At 44.3% G+C, this 20,517-nt stretch overlaps 1 protein-coding gene across 1 annotated transcript in view; it reads right to left on the bottom strand.

Annotated features, from left to right (window-relative positions):
* LOC147733581 (protein regulator of cytokinesis 1-like) overlaps positions 1–20,517 on the bottom strand; it is an 863,550-nt gene that overhangs the window by 415,865 nt on the left and 427,168 nt on the right. The window contains exon 9 of the mRNA XM_086958987.1: positions 16,462–16,572. Coding sequence (XP_086815113.1) covers positions 16,462–16,572 — 111 coding nt within the window. The remainder of the gene's footprint in view (positions 1–16,461; positions 16,573–20,517) is intronic.

Here is a 20,517-nt window from a genome sequence, read left to right as displayed (position 1 = left end):
TCAGCCATTTTCTATGGCCAAGAGTTCAACCTCTAATTCTATCATCTTGGATAGTTTCTGAAGATCTGCATCTTCACAATCTACTTCTGGGGGTCTGTCACTACTCTAAGCACTATCAGTGGTAGTGCTGCTGGAATCATCTACTACTGCATCAAATTCAGTATTAATCAATGGGAATACCCAGTATAGTGCAGAATCTGGAGACAATCACATGAAGCCAACAATGGTTCTGCCACAACTCACTTTACAAAGACAAGTAACTTCAAAGTCATTTATCCCTTTACTCCATTTGGATCTAAACAAATGATTCTAGAGAAAATTATCTAAACTTGTGATACAAGTAATATAGCACAAATTAATTGTGGCATATAGTAATTTTAGTCAAAAGAAGTGGTCAGTCATGGAAAAGCAAGTACTACACACAATTGTTCTGGTGAGGGATGTGAGACTAAGTGAAATAATGTGTCTAACGTAAGTACATCATAACAAATGTATTGGATATAAAAATAAATGACAAAAAACATTCAAACACGGAGTGCAAAACAAATATATATTCTCACAGGGACCTAGAATTTTCTTTAAACAATTTGTAATGGTCACAGTGGAATGTACTACTTCTAATTGTGCGTGGACATTTCAACCCTGGTAAATCTGTGCTATAGTTGAGCATCAAATGTGGGTCTTCTTCAGAACAAGACAAAATAAATGGTGTGTAGCCTGCATGACGAGAAAAGATGTTGAAGATTTAATCTCATGTTTGGACTGGTTTAAAGGATGAGACTTATAAATTATGCTCCCCTCTTAGATATGGTTCGTAAGGAATCCAAAACAGTGGTCCTATCAATAAGCTCTAGCTTGCTCTTTAGTGTGAGGCAATCAATCCTGGAGGGGCTCGCCATGATTCTAAAACGCATGACCCTGGTCAGATGAATTCAGTACTTGTAGGAATTCTAGGCCATTTAAAAATAATAAATTATATTGACCTATGGATTACCTTCGCATAGTGCCTTCAGAAAAATGTGTAACATTGCTTGTGGAATCCCACTGTATTGAGATATCCATTTGGTTTTATTAAATCACGGGGTCATTGTGGTGTCTAAAGAAAGAAAATGAAACACTGTGTTGAAACTGTTAGAAGGTGGTTCTGACACTCAGCCACCTGGATTTTGTGCTTTTTGAGCACCTATTTGTTGTGTTTTTACTGTGGGAGAGCCTCATAAGTTGGGACTCACCCACAGTGAACTCATGATGAAAGAGACTGCATATGGATTTTACTGGTGTCACCCTAGCTTGACTGGGCCGCTGTGCAGCAGCTGGAGTAAGGGGCACCGGGCTGGTTACATGCAGACATGTTTACGGGCTGCGCAGGGGAGATTCCTGGCATGCGAAGCTCAGGAGCAGCTACAAAGTGAATCGTGTAGCAGGATTTATGCAGAATTGGGTGGTGACATGGAATAGGTTTTAAACACTAGGAAGAAAGATGTGGAGCCCCTGTGAGAGTTTCACTTTCCTAGGGCGTATCAATTAGAGACACGCACTAAAGTACACTGTAACTTGTGTGAGAAGAAGTATTCTGCAGAGTTCAAAGTCATTTGTACTGCTTTTAGGTCACCCAGAAATAATGGTGGTGGTGGTGGTGGAGGAGGGCGTATCACGCCCCCTTCATGGGGCCCCCTTTCCGGGCCCTGAAGCAAAGTTGGGGAGCGCTATTGCGCTCCCCGTGAAATGACCCCAACCAAGGGTGCCAGGAGCCCACCTTGGCCCCTGAAGACTCGTGATGGAGGCGAGCGCCATCGTGCCCCCTACCCCAAAGGTGTCCGGGGGCCCAGGACCCCATCTACGGGCCCGAGGTGGAGGCCGTGAGGGTGCCGCCTCACTCCCGAGGTCAGGCGGGCCAGCAGGAAACTTCGAGACCAGTACTGCAGGGCAGGCTCCCACGTCAGCATGCGAGGGTACTGGGCGGGCAGGGAGCCGGCAGTGGGCTCCCTGGGCTGCCCTCCTCAGACTGAGCCACGCGGGGTACCAAGATGGGACCGGGACCCCACAGAAGAAAGGTGAAGGTGCGAGGGCCCGGGTGGGACCGGGCCCCCGAAAATAAGCGAGAGCGGCCGGGGTGGCTCCGCGAGCCGCCTACACTCATCTGGGTGCCCGGGTGGGACCGGGCCCCCCACCGAGGACAGAACGAGGTGCGAAGGGCCAGGAGAAAGGGCCAGGAGGAAGGGCAGCGCAGCTCTCCCAAAGCAGCGGGGGAGCTGCTGCTCAAATATGCAAGAGTTCCCATCATGACTTGCAGTCCAGGACCGGCCTGCAAGGACAAACAGTTTCACCTGCTTGTGGTGGCCCCAGGAGAACGGGCTAACCACCACATGTGTGCAAAGGTGCAGGGGGAGCTGCAGGAGCAACACAGTTTCCCCCAGCACGAAAATGGAAGTCCCTCCCTAAGTCTCATGGGGACTTGAAAGGAATACTCCCTCAAGAGCTCAACCAACATTTTAACACCTACTGGGCTGGAAGTCTTGTTCTACAGCTGGGGGTGTATTGGGAAGTGCACCAAGGGATGAATTGCTCAGTTGGGGATGTCTGGAGAAGGGCATCCCCTGGAGATGAAGAGTTGTTATTGCACCTGTAGTGCATTTACTAATGTTATTTCTTTCAGAGGAACTGAAGGTCACATGTGTAATGTGAAGTACCTGTGTAATGTGATGTCATAAGCAAAGTGGGGTTACGTTGCCAGACATTCCTGCTAGGGAGGGAAGGATAACCTGGCCAAAGACAAAAACTTATGACAAGAAAATAACATCCCTATCTATCGGATGAATATTACGAACAAAACAACCAGGGTCAGTTAGTTTACAGAGGTAGGCAAGGAAGTCACAAATACAAAACCTTGACAGTGGCTATGAACACACTAGCTCCAACGCAAATAGACAACAACCGAAACCAGGTCCAAGTTATCAGGGTCCCAATTCCTCAGAAGCAACATCAAGTCATTTTTTAGGAGACAGCAGATAGCCCACACAGACTACGATTAACGACAATGACCAGGCCGAAAGACAAAATGCCAACATGACCATTGAAGTAGAGCTACAAGAGACTAGCCAGGGTGGGAGAATAGAAACAGCGATTTCTCCCAGGAGTCCTAACCAACGCCAGTAATGTTGTATGCACCAACCCAGTGATTAATCTCAAGCTATTGCCTTACGTCCACCGAATTGTCAGTCTTAACCAAAGGTTTAAGTTTCGTACCCACGGCTCCCTCCAATAGCTGGAGCACCAAAATGGAGTTGCATCGCTTTTTCAGAAGAATAAGACTAAGGCATTTCTTTCATAAAAATCCTAATCCCACTTATGAAAGCAAATGCCCCGCCACACCACTACGAACTCCTTCAACTTCTTCACCACCTACACACTTGATGTCTAGCAAAGTTCTTGCATTTGAACGACTGGTAATGTGTGATGTACTTAAACTACATGATAAAAAGAAATATACTAAGCACAACATCAGCAAGGAAGAAAGGTTAAGCTTAGTAACCCTCAGAAAAACTCAATAAGTAGTGATCAAGCCAACAGACAAGGGAGGCTCAATTTTTATCCAAAACAGAGAGAACTATGGTAATGAAATACAGAGTCAGTTACAAACAGCAGAAAACTACAGATGTATTTCAGGTGACCCCGCCAAGGAAATAGCCAAACTTATACATCAATTAACCACCAAGGGACCGGAGGAAGGATTCCTCAGTGACCTAGAATTCAGATATCTTATTCAGAAAGAACCCCGGACTCCTTATTTTTGTGCACTTTGGGAAGTTTATAAATTGTAGAACAATCCTCCTGATAGGCCAATAGTGTCCAGATGTGGCTCGGTCTTGCAGCCTATTAGTCGCTACATTGACATCTTCTTACAATCATGGGTGTCCAAGACTAGGTCTTGCATCCGAGACACAATGGAAGTTAACAATGTAGAAGGATTCCCCTTCGATAAGGAAAGGCAGCTACTGCTAACCACAGGCGTGGCTTCGCTTTATACAAGCGTTCCACAGACAAAAGCCCTTGAGATAGCCTGTGAAGTCCTAGAGCACAGGTCAAGACCCCACTGGGTCCCCACCAGTTTTATCAATTTACTTGAAGTCACCATGACCAAGAACTTCACAATCCAAAAGGACTTCTACTATTAAACCAAGGGAGTAGCCATGGGGGCAGGATTCGCCCCAGACCTATTGAATCTGTACCTTTTTTTTTATTTCAAATCATGTTTATTGAAGAAAGAAACAAAGGAAATACAGTAAGGCAACTTGTACAAGGATTAAATCAATACACTGTTCGACCATCATACTTTGTTGAAATAACTCTAAAATACAATTATCTACTGGCATCTGGAATAGGACTACATGTAAACAAGTAAACAATAATGTAAGCAAAATTAATAGATAAATAATAGATAAATAAATGAATAAACGTACAGTTACATGCGAATATATGCGGTCATCAGCTAGGTCAGGCCCAGGGGATCATATCATGTAGGCGAGATTAAATAATAAGCGGATCATACACTAGGTTACATTCTTACAATGGGACAAAGTATGACACACGAGAATCTTGTAAGGTTACAGCATCAAGTTATTGACCATGGGGGATCAAAGTGAAATGAGGACGCATAAAGCGATTTCCAGAGTCTCTTGTTGGATGATCGCCAAGGGGAGGAGTGCAGCGCTGGATTATCAGCCCCTCTCAGAAAGGATAGCCATTCCTGCCACATTTTAAAGCAAACCTCCGATGCATTTTTCCATTTACACAAAACCACCTTACATGCCAACGTGAGCATCAAGTCTAGGAGCTGGCGATCTTGTGCATTTGGTAATTGTGGATCTAGGGCATCCAATATGACGTATACAAATTCCCTCACTGGTTGTAATTTGAAAACATGTTGTATACAATCAAAGATTCCCCCCCCCAATAGGTTTGTAAGGAGGGGCAGTAAAAAAGCATATGTGCTAGATCGCCAGTACCAGACGGACAATTCCAGCAAGTTGGGCGATCTCGTAAATGGCATTTAAAGAGTCTATCCGGGGTCCAGAATGTCCTATTACGTAACATGTATTTAGTCTGAGAAAGGATTGGGGATTGGTCCATCATAGTACCCTTACACAGTTTTTGCCTTATGCCTGCAATGGAATGTTTTCTGTTTCATTGTGCGTTAACCAATGTGAAATGATTTATATGTGAGCTCACATATGAGTGATACCTATAATGAAGATCGTATGACCATAGACTTGTAGGATACTCTATTCTATCTCCCAGACGTATCTTTACCGGTTGAGCTCCATTTGTTTGTTCCCTGCTAACAACTGTTGTGTATGGCTTGTACCTCATTCACTCTACTTGATGGACCAAGGGCCAATGATGCTCTCCCATTAATACATGATGTTTACAACTAAGTTTGCCTCACGGCCTAACCCTGCCATTCAGAGCCTAGTTTATGGTTATATCGAATCTTATGAGTTTATGGTTATTGAAAATGTTGTATGCATCAACTGCTTTTGCGGGTTGGTCAAGTTCACATGTTGGTCAAATCCAGGTTCATATGCACCTATAATGGCTCTGTAAGCTAATTCATGCACCCACATGGTTTTGTAAGCTAGTTCTTATGCAACTGGAAGGTTTTGTAAGCTAGGTAAGTTCAGTTTCGGAACTTATGACATCCTTAGGTATATGCCAAGGGAGGGATGCCGTTTTCCCTCGTCACCATGACTGTTAAGCTAATGTTGGGTGGGGTGGGTGTGGGGGTGGGGGGTTTCATTTCTGTTTTGTTCTTTTTGTATGTTTTGTTTACTTTACACGCTGCTGCTACTATTTGCTGTCTAGGTTGGTCCATCACTGTTTTGCAAGGCTTTCAATAAGATCACTGCAAAATCACAAAGGAAATCCTACACGGTACTCTGGGGGATAATATTAGCATGGGAGGCGGTGATTCCTTATCGTTAACCTTTTGAGATGGCCGACTCCACAATTAATACACCGCTTGGTGTGTCCAATGTGGACAAAATAAAAACTCTCCCTGAATGTCAAAGGGCTGAACCAGCCAATCAAGAGAAAAGATATTGGATTATCTGCGTAGGCAGAGGGGGGGACATGCTCATCCTGCAAGAAACTAAAATTGATGCTAAGCAGTTTTAGACACTCAAGAATAAATACTACTCTGAGGTTGTGGGATCTGAAGCAGTGGGTAACGAAAATGGTGTCCTAACAGAGCCCACAGAAGCGAATTCCGGGACTCGAGGTAGTTATTTGAAAAGAAACGCCCGCCTACTATCACTGAACCTCTAATCCACAGAGGTTATGGATCGATCATGGATTACCACAACTTTTGATTTAATTTACACAGTTTCAACACAGTGGTTCTTTTTTAGGTCCCGACTATTATATTCCGCAAGGAATCAATAGACGAGAATATTGTGGGCAAACCAAGCTCTGAAACCAGCGGATTTCGGACAGTTAGTGTGGCTTACAGAAACGGAAAGCGCGTCCACATGAAAGCCATCAGCCTCCCTCCCACAGGCATCCCCCAGCGTGCGCTCGGCCTCAGGCTGTTTCACTTTCACGGCTGCGAGGCCGTGCTTCAAAGGGATCTGCTCCCCCGCTGCCTGCTTCACACTTTTCACGGCCGCCAGGCCCTGTCTCGCATTTCTCCACCCCCCCTCCCCACAGCAATGCCAAGAGCTTGTTATTTTGGCTTGTGTGGGCTCTTCTTGTGTTCCCCGGAGCATGGCCTCATTATTTGTCATTCCACTGCTTAATATTCTGGCACTACATTTTAGTAAATCGCGCATTAGTCATTCATGTTTCCTGCTATTTCCCTTGTGTATTTCTCTTCTTACCTGTGTAGTATTGATCTCCGTCTTCTTTGCTTCTCCCCGCCCCTCTCCATGTTTTGCCCTCCCGCATTTGCTCTTCTCCTGTGTTGCTTCCTCACCCGTGTGCATTGTATCCCAGCTCCTTGTTGCTCCTTGGTGGATGTTATTCTTCCTCCCACCCCGCCAACCACAGACACTGCAAGCTCCCTTCATCTATGTTCTGAACTCCGTTCCACCACTCTCATCCACACTTTGATCAACATCAAACTCTGAGCTGTAAATAGCTGAAAAAAGCATCTGAGCACGCCACCCGCATCCTCTTTCACTGCTACCCACCGCAACAAATCCCCAGCATGCCGCCTGCAGCCTATTCCACCTCTCCCCAGTGTCACAAATCTCACCCACCACTCGCTGCCTATTCCACCTCTCCCCACCACCACAAGCCCTCTACTACCACATATCCCCCTGCAAGCAGGCAGGCCACAAACAGAGCAGGATTTGCCAGAGGTTGCAGGGTAGAGCCGGGGCCGTTCTGTTGGCTTCTTTTGCAACTTCCATGCTTGTTTCACTTAACAGCTCTCTGCTGTCGGTCTTTCACCCCCGCAAGCATTTTCCGGGCAGCACTGAGCTGCACAGACACGCCGTTACTGCTATTGATACGTGTTCCAGCCACTTAAGGCAAACAAAACATCCACCCGTCCTGACCCTACGGACAGAATGTCCCGCTGATATGTGTTAACATACATGCCATATGTCTACTAACGTTATCACCTTGCACGCTCGCTTTATTCAATCCCTTTATTTATGCGATTTTATATAACGCGAACTTTACCCGAAGGTGTCAGAGTGCTTTACATAAGAACCAGTTGAAAAGCATAAGGACTTAGGATTACATGTGTTACATAAAGGATACAAACAGAAAAAAATGCAAATGTACAAGATGTAAAGTCATACAAGGAGGAGATACAAATGGATATACTCGAAGAGTCACATAGGAATGGTAGATAGTACAAAGGTCTACTGCATATACTAGTGATTAGAGTTAGCTCTATATACATAGGGAGGGGATACAATGGATATACTCTAAGAGTCACGTAGGAATGGTAGAGAGTACAAAGGTCTACTGCATATACTAGTGATTAGAGTTATCTCTATATACAGAAAAGCACAGTTCCATGAAGTGGGGTCGGAGGGGGGGGGATGCAGTCACAGCACCAGGGGGGGAGGGGGGGACAGAGAAAGGCAGGAAAGTGAGAAACGAGAGAGGGAAGTAGATAGTAATGAGTGAGACAGTGAGGAGTGTGTCAGAGGCAACAGGAGACACAATGGAAATGTCGCTAGGACAGAGGGGGGAGGTCAGAGATCACTAAAATGGCGGAGGAGAAAAGTAGAAGAAGAAGCGAGTCATAAAAGAAAATGGCCAGGAGCACAAAGGTCCAAGTCCGAAAGTCCAGGAAGAGGGCTACCATAGCCAGCAAGTCCGGGGTTGGGGGAGAAAGACAGTCTGCAGTAAAGTCACAGCCTCATTATCCATGAGGAGCTGGGGCAGAGGAGATCAATCCGGAGACCAGGGGTCAGGGAAGAAAGACCTGGGCTCTGATGTCTGGGAGAGCTGGGGGGGTAATGCCTCGGGCCTCCGATCCTGAGCTCCGATGTCTGGGAGGGCTGGGGGTCCTGTGCTAGGGCAGGGCACAGGGGAGCATGGTGTGCAAGATGTCTGTCCCCTCCAGTATTAGCCCGCAGCACAAGACCCCCCAATCGAAGCAACAGTTGTAACAGCACACTTGATGAGCAGGCAGGGACAGCGGTAGCTGTGTGTTGTAGGCGCCATCTTAGAATCAGGCATGGGTTCCGTGAGAGAGCCATATGACGAGCTCACAGCAGCAAGCAGGGGCACGTGGTGGAAGTCGGGCTGCCACCCCCAGGGCCCTCCACACAACACCAGGTCCAAGGAGTCCACACAGTGAGCAGCAAGAACTATCAGCGCTGCTGGGTCACAGGCGCCACCATTGCAGAGTTAGGCAATCACATGGCAGCCCCGTCGGACGAGCCCCTCGCAGCAAGATAGGTAGCGCCTCTCGATGTCCCCTCTGGAGATCGGCTCACCTAGAGTGCGGGAGTCGATGATTGGGAACCCAGGGCCTGGAAGCGTCGCACTCCACGGAACCGATGTTCAAAGGCCATCAGCCGCCATTTTCAATCGCGGGCCGAGAGCGTCAGACGAGGAAGTTCCCGCAGGTGCCAGGGCAGGTAAGTACTCCCAAGTTACACCCTACAGACTGCGCTGTGCCTTGCGACCAATTTCAGCCCCCGGTGCTCCGGGTAAACGACGCTAGATGCTCCAGCAGTGCGCGCGGACCGGGAGCCGAGCCGGAGCACAACCGCCCTGCTCCCAGCCCCTACCACTCACTTGAATCACCCCCCTCCCGCAGCCATGTGTTAATGCACGCAAACGGCTCATGCTCTCGCTTTATTCATTCCCTCCAGCACTTAAAATTGTCGGCCAGGCTCCGCAGTCTCTTGAGGTTATTTAGTTTTGTAATACGGGTGAATGCCATACTTATTCGCCCTTTTGATGTTATTTTCTGTGCATACTTAATTGTCCGCCGGCCCTTGCAGTGCTGGCTTTATGCAAGCGATAGTGTTTAATTAATTGAACTGTTTGGGCCTCTGTTTCCTCCATATTGGGGCAGCGCTCATTGGCCTCCACCTCTGCAGCACACATGGTGCTACCTCTCCCCTGTTTGCAGTCAGTGCTCCGGCAGCTGACCCAACACCCGCCTTCGCCCATTTTCGGCTTGCATCCCGGCTAAGGACGAGGGGTCGGAGGAAGTGGATGGATCCAGGAATCTCCCCGAGGCGCGGGTCAAAACGTGATTAAACAAAAAATGCACATATGGAAGAGTTTTGCACGCATATCAGGTATTTTTTATTTTATGGAATACATTAACATTTTTGCACAATAATATTTGGTTACTTTGAGCCCATTTCATATGGTAAATATGCTCTGCCTCCCTCTCCGCCTCTCCACCCCCAGCATACGCTTTCAACACCACTGGTGCCTGCTTTCAGAACACAGGCGCTGATGTCTGCAAACTTCAGCTGGTTATCCAAAACTACAGCTTTCAGGCACTAGAAAATGATGGCGTGGATTACAGCTCTTCATCCCCGTCCTGCCCCCTGGTGCCACGCTTTAGGTTTGAGTTGGCACATTCAGGCCTAAACTCCCTGTCATGTCTTGTATTCTGTTTTTTAACCTCCATTGTATAAAGTAATGGGGGTGTCGTCTGAAGTCCCCGGCTGAGGGAAAGCTGCACTGCTGGCAGACCGTTAGGGTTGCGCCCAGCAAGGGGTACATTTTACTCTTTCACACATGCTTTGAAATGCTTGTGAATCTCTAAGGACCTGATTCCGAATTGCTGTCTTAATTTCCCCCTCCGGTCAGTCCTGTAATAAAATGACAGGTGCTTAAAGAGCTGAAGAGCAAGTCTATTACATTGTCGTGTTTCACCAAGGGCCTTTTTGTGTTGCAATTGAAGACAAACACATAGTTTATGCAGGAATATAGCAGTTTTAAACGCATTTGTATAATTGTATTACGGCTAGAGTGCAGAGCTTGGGTACATTGTTCTGGAACAAATAGGGTTTAAAGTAGCAAAGAAACATAAAACTCTTGAAAGGTAAAAGAATTTCAGCTAATTTCATACAAATTTAGCAGTACTTGTGTTATATCTTCACCACTGTAAATCAGCGCCCTATTTGAGTTCGGCAACATTCTTTTTCGGTGTTAGCACTGGCAGTTTGGCAATCCGAAACAATATCGCATACACGTTCTCGGCCTCACTTCTCAATCACCCCATATGGTCGTTCCCTCCCACTCGCACATCAAAGGCTGCTGCCACCCCGCCAATGCGCTCCTGCCCCGCCCCTCCCAAAGCTTTCATGCGCGTGCTTGTTCTCCCCTGCAGCCCAGCCCACGCAGCGCTGCACATCCCACTCCCCTGGTTTATACTGGTTATTGTTTTGTGTCCATAACACAAGCAAGCCCATGTTCCCACACCTCAGGCCACAGCTGATGCTGCCTACTCCTGTGTGTTGGCCTTTTTTCTCCCCTCCATTCCAGCCCTTGTGGTGCTGCTGATCCCCCCCTCCCTTTGTTTACACTTACTTTGTGGCTGTAACACGAGCGATCGACCTCTGAGAAAAGCTGCTTGCACGCATGTTTTTATTCCTGTTTTTTTGGCCGGCTGGTAGTAATGCCCTATGCCACTGAGGCGGTCAGTTCAGTATGCTTCTGCTCCATCAACATTTTTTTGAGTCCATGCCATGCTGGCTGGTGTCAAGAAATGTAGTGGAGTATGTTAAATGTATTCGGCTTTCACTTGCCAATCTTTTTCATAAAGACTTATCATGTACGGTCTTGGCAGAGATACCGTCTATGGCAGGGGCCACCACAGCACCACCACATTATCACCACAGCATCCCTCAGCAGCGCCGCCGCAGCAGCATTACTCAGCAGCGCCGCCGCAGCAGCATTACTCAGCAGCGCCTCCGCATCACTCAGCAGCGCCTCCGCAGCATCACTCAGCAGCATCACTCAGCAGCGCCTCCGCAGCATCACTCAGCAGCATCACTCAGCAGCGCCTCCGCAGCATCACTCAGCAGCATCACTCAGCAGCGCCTCCGCAGCATCACTCAGCAGCATCACTCAGCAGCGCCTCCACAGCATCACTCAGCAGGGCCTCCACAGCATCACTCAGCAGGGCCTCCACAGCATCACTCAGCAGGGCCTCCACAGCATCACTCAGCAGGGCCTCCACAGCATCACTCAGCAGGGCCTCCACAGCATCACTCAGCAGGGCCTCCACAGCATCACTCAGCAGGGCCTCCACAGCATCACTCAGCAGGGCCTCCACAGCATCACTCAGCAGGGCCTCCACAGCATCACTCAGCAGGGCCTCCACAGCATCACTCACGGCAATTGCATCACTCAGGGCCACCACAGCATCACTCTGGCACAACAACATCACTATGCGCCGCCACAGCATCACTGAACCCACAGCATCACTCGTCGCCACTACAACATCACTCCGCGCCATCACAGCATCAATCTGTGCAACCATTCAACAACTGGTTCAAATATGTTCTCTCAAAGTTTCAAGCTTTATTACAAATGTCACAAAAAGATGTTAATATTTCACTTCTGTTCTTGCATTTTTGTCACAATAAAGTACACTGAACATAATCTTTACAAAAGTTTTTTACAAAAGTTTAAGCTATTGCCATTATAAATTACACTTTTATTTAAGTATTAATTATTCAAAAAAATTAAAAGCCATTGCTATTTGTAATATCAAAACATCTAAGTCACGTAAATACAAAACATGTTGCATTACAAATGCTATAGGTGTCGCATTTGCCAAAGTTATAACTATTGGCATTGTAAATGACAAAGCTATTAATTTAGCCATTTTCAAAACCAACACAAATTAAAAAAAATTCATTTACAAGACCAATAGCTCAAACTTTCCTGATGAGACCTCTTGCATTGCAAATGCTTGTCTTTCTCGAGACACCACAATGACCCCGTGACTTCATAAAACCCAACGGAAATCTCAATACAGTGTGATTTCACAAGCAATTTTGTTACACAATTTCCTGAAGGCACTATGCAAAAGTAATCCATAGGTCAGTATCATTTATTATTTTTAAACAGCCTGCAAATCCTAAAAGTACACTGAATTTATTTCACATTAAAGAGACGCTAGAGCTCCTTGATAGGACCACAGTTTTGGATTCCTATCGAACCATATCGAAAAGGTGAGCATAATTTATAAATCCCACCCTATAAACTAGTCTAAACACATAAGATCTAAACCTTTTAACCCCTTCTGCGCTCATTACGAGCTCAGCTCGTCATGAGTTACACCTCTCGTACACTCATGACGAGCTGAGCTCGTCATGTAACGCAGGTTTTTCAAAAACCCCACACACAGCGGGAAAACCGCTAGCGCGAATGTGGTTAAACATCTTTTGTCATGCAGGCTAAACACCATTTATTTTGTCTTGACCTGAAGACCAACATTGATGTTATTATAAAGTGAGCTGTGGCAGAACCACTGCATCAAATTTCGCATTCATTTCCCCTTCTCCAAGAGGGTTTCCTTCCTTGCCATGGACCTACCATTTGCTGCAAGCAACCTTTGCAGACGTGCCTTAATTGGTCTAGATCCTATGGCGAGGTTTCATGCTTGGCAGAGAGACTTGGGTTTGTCCAACTTAAGGTTCCTGCAGCGCCCCAGGTTGAGCTCCTGGGAAGAACCTGCTCACTCAGTCATGGTTTTAAAGTAGTTGGGACCTTTTTAGAGATTTAACAATCCTAAGCAAGCTTTTCTAAAGTGTCTAACTTAATAAAAATGCTTTTAACTTTTAAACAGGTTTTACTGTGGAACTTAACACAAGGCCTTAACAGTGAATTCAAAATAATTTAGACAAAAACTCGAAATACACAAAAAATATTTTTAACTAATGATAACTTTGGATAGCTTAGTGGAATCCCTTATTAGCCATGTGGTACTGTAGATGTTCAGCCTTATATCCCTCCGCTGCACCACCAATGTAGGAAGCTGGCTCTTTATATGATATACCCAAAAGAGGTACATCATGCTAAGAATCCAGGTATTCCCCTACTAGTGGACAGGGGATAGCTCTAGCAATCCCAAGGTGCGCAGTCGATAGTAGCGGACGATCAGCCATGGACTTATCAGAAAGAAGCGTTTGACATCGGCAAAATAAACACAGTCAATAAATGATCCACAAAACTCAATAAGGTGATCCACACCAATTTATAAAAATTAAAAGTATCTTTATATACATTTAGGCACCAGAATTAATACATTCAGTTAAGTTCATTTTGAGATAGAAATTCTTTAGGTTTTATAAAGTTGACAATGCCTTTTTCTGAAGTTGCAATACTATCCTATGAGAGGAAAACCAAATGCGGCATACTGGAAGTGATTAAGGGTGTGGGGCGCCCGTAAACCGAGGCCGCAGGCTGTTAAAAAGTACACAGCGGGTAAACCCTAGGCGGCCTTTGAGTCTGGAGACTAGTTGGCTCCGTTGGCCCACTTCAGCTCAGGCTAGGTAGCTCAGGTGCAGTTGTGCTTTCTGGCATCAGGTTTTTGTAGTCTTAGGGCATCACAGGCCTTCTCAGGCTACTAATTTTCCAGACTTCCAGTATCCAGGGGGCTCTGGACAAAGGGGGCTCATCTTCTACTGTGGGAAAGCCAGATTTGCATATCAAAGACAGGGAGGTCTTTGAAGCTCCCTGCCTTGAAATGCTATATTGCAGGCCATCTAAATACTCTCTGCTTGAGTGGGCATTGTTCCTGACCTCCTGAAAGCTCAGGCCCTCGCCATTGGGGGTCAAATTACTCACTGGCGGCAAGCTGGCTACAACCAGTCAGCTAGCAAACCAGTAGTTGGTAGGTTTTTAGGGGGCCCCTCCATAGTGACCTTTAGGGGCAGGTATTAAAAATCCATCATTGGAATCAGTAGAGGTTTATCAATATGAAATGTTTGATACCAAACATCCCTATTTTCATTGAAGCCATCATGGAGATGGGGAACTTTTTTTCACTAATGTCTTAAAATGGCTTCCCGATCACTTGTACTTGCAGCAATTAAACTGACCAGCATAGGGGCAGATCTGCTTATGCAGTTATACCCACACTTTTAGTATAAAGCACCCTGCCTTAGTGCTGTGGGGGGGGGGGGGGGGGGGGGGAGGGTGACTTGCCTCTACTGCATGCAGTGTATGCAGGCATGGCGCACAGGGATGTGTGCCATGTTGTGTTTTCACTTTTGCCTGCACCAAGACACGCAGCTTGAAATGGTAGTCTGTGGGTGCTGCAGCTCTTAGAGACGCTCCTTAGACTCCTTGCCCTATGTACCAGGGGTACCACTTACTAGGGACTTACAGAAGGTGCAAAAGACCTTGACAATTGGGTTACAAATGCACAATTTTGGAAAAGAGATCTGTCACTGGGGACTTGAATAGCACGAACCCGGTGCATTTCTAATCAAAATCACATCAAATACCAGGCAAAAAGTGGGGGTTGATCATGTCAAAAAGGGACACTTTCCTAAAGCACTGTGTTTGAAATATATATAGGACCTATGATTCTCTATGTAGAGTAAGACTAAGGACACCAATAAGCCCGAATTGACCTCCAATCCTCGAGTAAAGATGAGAATCAAACCTATTAGACAATTTCAAGGTATTTGAATGGGGATATTAGGTGGAAGCCATTAAATTCGGTGTAGCAAACAAGGTGGTTAACTTCCAGAGAGTCTTCAGAATTGGGGGCAAAAAAGGCATTAAGAATCTTCCCCGATCAATCTAACATATCTTATCCTAGTTATGCAAACTCCTGTTCACCCTAGGTGGATGGCTGGTTTCCGCGGATGCTGCACACCTACTCTACCACCACCTCACACACCTATCTTAAGCGGGTAAGGTAAAGCCAGTTCAGTTCCGGTGAGCCCCTCAAAGTTCACACTGCTAACAACGTAGTTGAGAAACTTCACTCTGCTCCAACATAATTCCCTGTTTGCTAACAGAGTTGTTACATGGGAGGCACAACAGTCTACCAGTAGCAAGGCTCCTCCAGACAGGACTAGCGCTTTTGCTCTTGAATACTTCAGAGCAGAACCTCCTACTTCAGGGGTTTGTTATTTGGCTACAAAGCACTCACCTCCTCCCCCTCTTGCCCCAAAACCACAGTATGTGGAGAGAGGGGCTTTAATGGGCTCAAGAGGTTGGGCAGAGACTCACCAAGAATCATGGGATTATGTCCAATGACACCTGAAGACCTTTCATCTGGGATTTAATCATCCGCAACTGGATAAGTGTATCTGTCTCATGTGTCGCCTTGCCTGCACACCAAGTTAATGCAAGAGGACATTCCTCTTGATGTAGGGGGGAGAGAAGGTTTACAAGAGAGAGATGGACTCCTATTTGAAAACCTTGTTCTGTTTTTCAAAATAACCAATAGCTAATTTAGTATTTTTGATTTCTAAAAACGGAAGCACTCTACAGTAAGACACTGGCACCAATATCTTATACAATTTACACAACATGTGCTGCTATTTATACCTATAGGATCCATCAACTAAATGAAATAAAGGTTTAGAAAAGACTGTCTAATACACACACAACATTGAGGTCCTATTTCTTGAAAATACGAATCAAATTTGTCAGAAACAATAGCCACTATTTAAGGAGAAATACTTAGATATTTGAATTGCATGGCTAACTATCAGGAACGTTCAGAAAATACATTTTGAAAAATGCCTGTTGAAATAAACTGAGTTTTACCCATAGCTACGTAGTTTACAAAGAAACAAAGTTTATAAGAGTACCTTAAGGACAATGATGTTCGTGTCAAGAGGAGCTGTGTTTAGCATAGCAGTTTTTATCATGGAGATACAACGGTGATGAAATATAAAAAAAGAGAACTTTTTTAAATAATTATTTAAGATAAAGTTTCGGAAATAAGTAAGTTGAAGATAAACACATTAACATCATGCTTTTCTTGCTAAGACTTACCATTTGGAATGTTTGGTGAATTTTAGCATGCTGTGAAGCTTCAAATGTAAATGAGTTTCGGCCTCCGGAATTTTTAACATCATAAAAGATAGTACTGCGTCTAGAGTTTCTCTAAATAAAATCCGGGGAAAAAAATAAAAAAACAAATCAAAATATAAGCAAACAAAAACGAGCAAATTGAAGCACAAAATCTCTTATGAAGTTCAATATAACATCTACTTTAATACTTCAAGAATCATTATCTTCACATCTAAGACTCTCCACCCAGTATGCAAGAATGTATTTTCAAATGACAAACAATAATATAGCCTTCTCTGTTGGCAGTTGAGAAGTTCTTTCTATTTCAGTATTTTTACAAGTACAAAAGTTCCTTAATTAAGGAGTTGGGCAACAAGCACAACAATACTTAACGTGGAATATTCCGCATGGTGTCCGTAGGATATGGTACCTATTACGTCATAATTTGCTTCCACTTAATACACTCCTCGCAAAATGGTATGGAGTATCTCCCTTATGCAATCTTTGTAATAATGCTGCTCAAGACCTTAACCATGTACTGTTTATTTGTCCGATATTACGCCTATTGCGCAAAAAATGGATAAAACCAATTTGTCTACAATTGGGAATTATGAATATAAAAATGTTTTTCCATGCTCTGTATTGCCCCCCTAACGAAATGTTCTGTTCCAGAATATTTAAATATTTTAAAGAATTTTTAGACATATATTAATGTGATTTTGGGAGAGGTTGATGAGTGCATTATTCTTTATAACAAGTGGTTATTTCTGTTGCTGTATGTAACTTGTGTTTATTTTCGTTATGATAATATGTATGTTATTTTATGTGGCCCTCTATGAGAGCCAAATCATAATAATAAAAACTTTGAAACTTTGAGTTGGGCCGGTGAACCATATTAAACCCTAATAACATGACAGGGGTGAGGATAAGGTAAATGCTCAGTTTTATTAGTTGCATTTTTTAACTGAAAAATGCACATAGTTGAATAGAGCCATTGGGCAGGTGCCGTTAGCCATGAAGTATTGAACAGGAAAACAGGATGTGATTCCAGAAACATGCTAGGGTTCATTTAGACAAACGCCATGCCATCCTCGCCACTCTCAAAGGTCATCAGTCTACAGTTCCCTTGATGACAATCCATTTTAGCTGTAATCATTCAGAGATGACCACATTTCCACTAACCTACTGTTCTTGGTCCCTAGTGCCAGTGTTAAATGATCCTTTCAATCAATCAACAATTAGGCATAGGGACAGGAATCCATATTTGAAGAGGTTTTTTGAGACTGGGACACTTGAAGCCCCCCATCCTGATTCCCTCACCACCCATCACCGGAATTTACCTTTCTGCTGGCAAATGTGTCAAATCATGAATTTTTCTGCTTCTCTCAATTCATTATTACGAGTCAGACTGGGGGCATCTAAGACCTGATCTTCCGGTCATAGCAGATGCTTCATCCAATTCGACCAAAAGGTCTGAACAATGGTACATTGTCATACTATGTAGATTACTACGCACTGTAGGATACAAGAAGGTATGCCGTTCCTGGGAGGAAAGGAAGAAGGGAGGGAACACAGGAAGGGTTGGTCATCATAGGGCGTGCTCCTCGTCAGATCGGAGCTGCAATATCAGACTGGCTCCCTAGGAGGGGCTCTTTGCCGGAGATCTTTTATTCCCAAATGCCCTTGGGTGCCGGTGAGGGGATGGGACCTGGTCATGTAGATGGATGCGAAAAGTGTAGGTGCTCCGAGTGGTGGAATAAAATGGGATATGAAGGTACTCCACTTGTCTAGACCAAATTGTAAGATCTACACAATCACAATCAATTCCGGCAGCAAGAGGATAGGTTGTACGGCGCACTTGCCGCACCGCAAGCTACACAAGGTACTAGTTAGTGTTCGCTTTGCTGGGAATTGATGTTGGTGGTGAGCCGACCCCATTGGGGTTGGTTCCCATCATCAGGTACTTCACTGTAGATTTTAAGTTTGGTTTATCCAGGTCACTAACCAACCAACCATTGTGTAGATCGTTCTTTCAATTTGGTCCTGAAGAATTGCCACTTGATCTTGGACCTACACAGGCAAGAAACATGTTGACCGTATAACTTGCGCCACTTCTGAACATCATTTCATCATTGTGCCACCGTTACTTTTTATTGGGTTTAATCTGATGTAAGGTTAGCTCAGCAACAGAAAAAATGGGACAAATCAAAATTCGCAGGGAGGGGAGACGCGGATACCCAGGAAGACATGCAGAGGACAAGGATGGGGAAAATCTAGGAGTCCAAACCAGGAGCAGTGCCAGACAGGGCAAAAATTAGAACTTGAAAACACAAGAATGAAATATAATAAACCTGACAAATCAATCAGATGAAAACACAACATTACTAAAGAAAGGATTACATTTCTGCCCTACGACACATCTAGATATGACAAACCAGAATAGATATTTAAAAATCAAACTAGCAAAAGTTTTTGCGAAAAGAACTTCAAAAACAACAAGAATCCCTAAGAGCAATGCCAGTAAGCAATAACTGTAAAGGATAAATCTACCTTCCTCACCCTACTAACGATGGAGAACGGATTAACACGAGAGTCAAGAAACCTTGAATTGGGGTTTCCCCCAATGTGCGCTGGTGAAATTGGTAAAAAGCCAACATCATTTTTACCCAAATTTACTGTAAGGAAACTAAGTGGATATCTTTCATGACCTGATAATTCAAGATTCACATGAAATTCAAAATGAGAAGAGCGAACAATTTGACACCAAAAGAGAAAACAGCCCTGCGGCAACGGCAGGAGAATGATTTAATAGAAATAAAACCAGCTGCCAAAAGGGGAAATATACTGCATAATCAGATTACATAACCGAAGCAAAAAGACAACTCGCAGGAAAAACATTGTGCAGTTATCTTACAACCAATCCAACAAAACATATTTGAGAAATATTAAAGTTGAAAGAATGGCTGGACCAAGAGATGATAAATGAAGATGAACAAAAATACTAGACAATAGAACATACAATAAGAACAATTCTATAACGTTCTCCCAAAAATACATAAAGATAAGAGCACTCAGGCAGAGTGATCGTTTCGGCAAAGGGCGCAATACTAGAACCAATTTCCAGCTATATTGTTTATTTTCAAGCTCTTCTAGCAAAAGATCTCAGTTCATATTAAAGAGACACCACACTTCAGATACAAGGATTAGATGGGATCCCATGGCAGTCAACATACAAGCTTGTCATAATGGACGTGGTATCACTCTATATAAGCACAGAACACCAAATTGGTCTTCAAGAGTGTGGCTATTTCCTGGGAAAAGGGAAACGTCCAATTTGATCAATAGAATTAAAGGTTACTGGAAATACTAGCAATGTGTCTACACAACAATGTGTTCATGTTCAACAAGGATTTTTTTCAATTAACTAGAGGAACTGCTATTGGATTTTCTTTTCCACCCAACAATGCAAACTTGGTAATAGGATAGTGGGAAAATATATTTGCTTGGTTAACAGTACAATGAATATACAGAAAAAACAATCATGTGGTCCTATTTTATAGATATTTTTCTGATAAGGGATGGCACAAATTAAGAATTGGAAGAGTACTTAGAGATACTAAACACAGCAAATTTGAAATTGATATATGAAATCAGCCCCACAAAAGTAAACTTCCTTGACACACATCTTTGTGATTGACATGTTGCAACCAACGCTACACAGGAAAGAAACTCAAACAAACGCAATTTTGCATGCTGAATTTTCCATCAAAATAATCTTAAATGGGGCATCCCCTACGGGGAATTTGTCATAATACAAAGGCATTGTTCATTAGATAGTGAATTTGAAAAACAGTCAAGAAGCACAAACTGTTCAGGAACCAAAATTATCCTAAAAGGATCATTGATGGGGGACTCCAAAGAGTGAAAAGGAAGGACACAGATTTGACATGAATTGAAAAAGAAAAATAGAGACTTTGAAAACGATAAGGTTTAGCCTGCAAATTAATCCACATTATAAAGAAACATTGTGGAATACTA

This window comes from Lissotriton vulgaris, chromosome 2_1 (assembly GCF_964263255.1).
Source record: "Lissotriton vulgaris chromosome 2_1, aLisVul1.2, whole genome shotgun sequence".
NCBI lineage: Eukaryota > Metazoa > Chordata > Amphibia > Caudata > Salamandridae > Lissotriton > Lissotriton vulgaris.
Note: the sequence above shows the minus strand (reverse complement) of the source record. Positions and strands in the feature narration are given on the sequence as shown.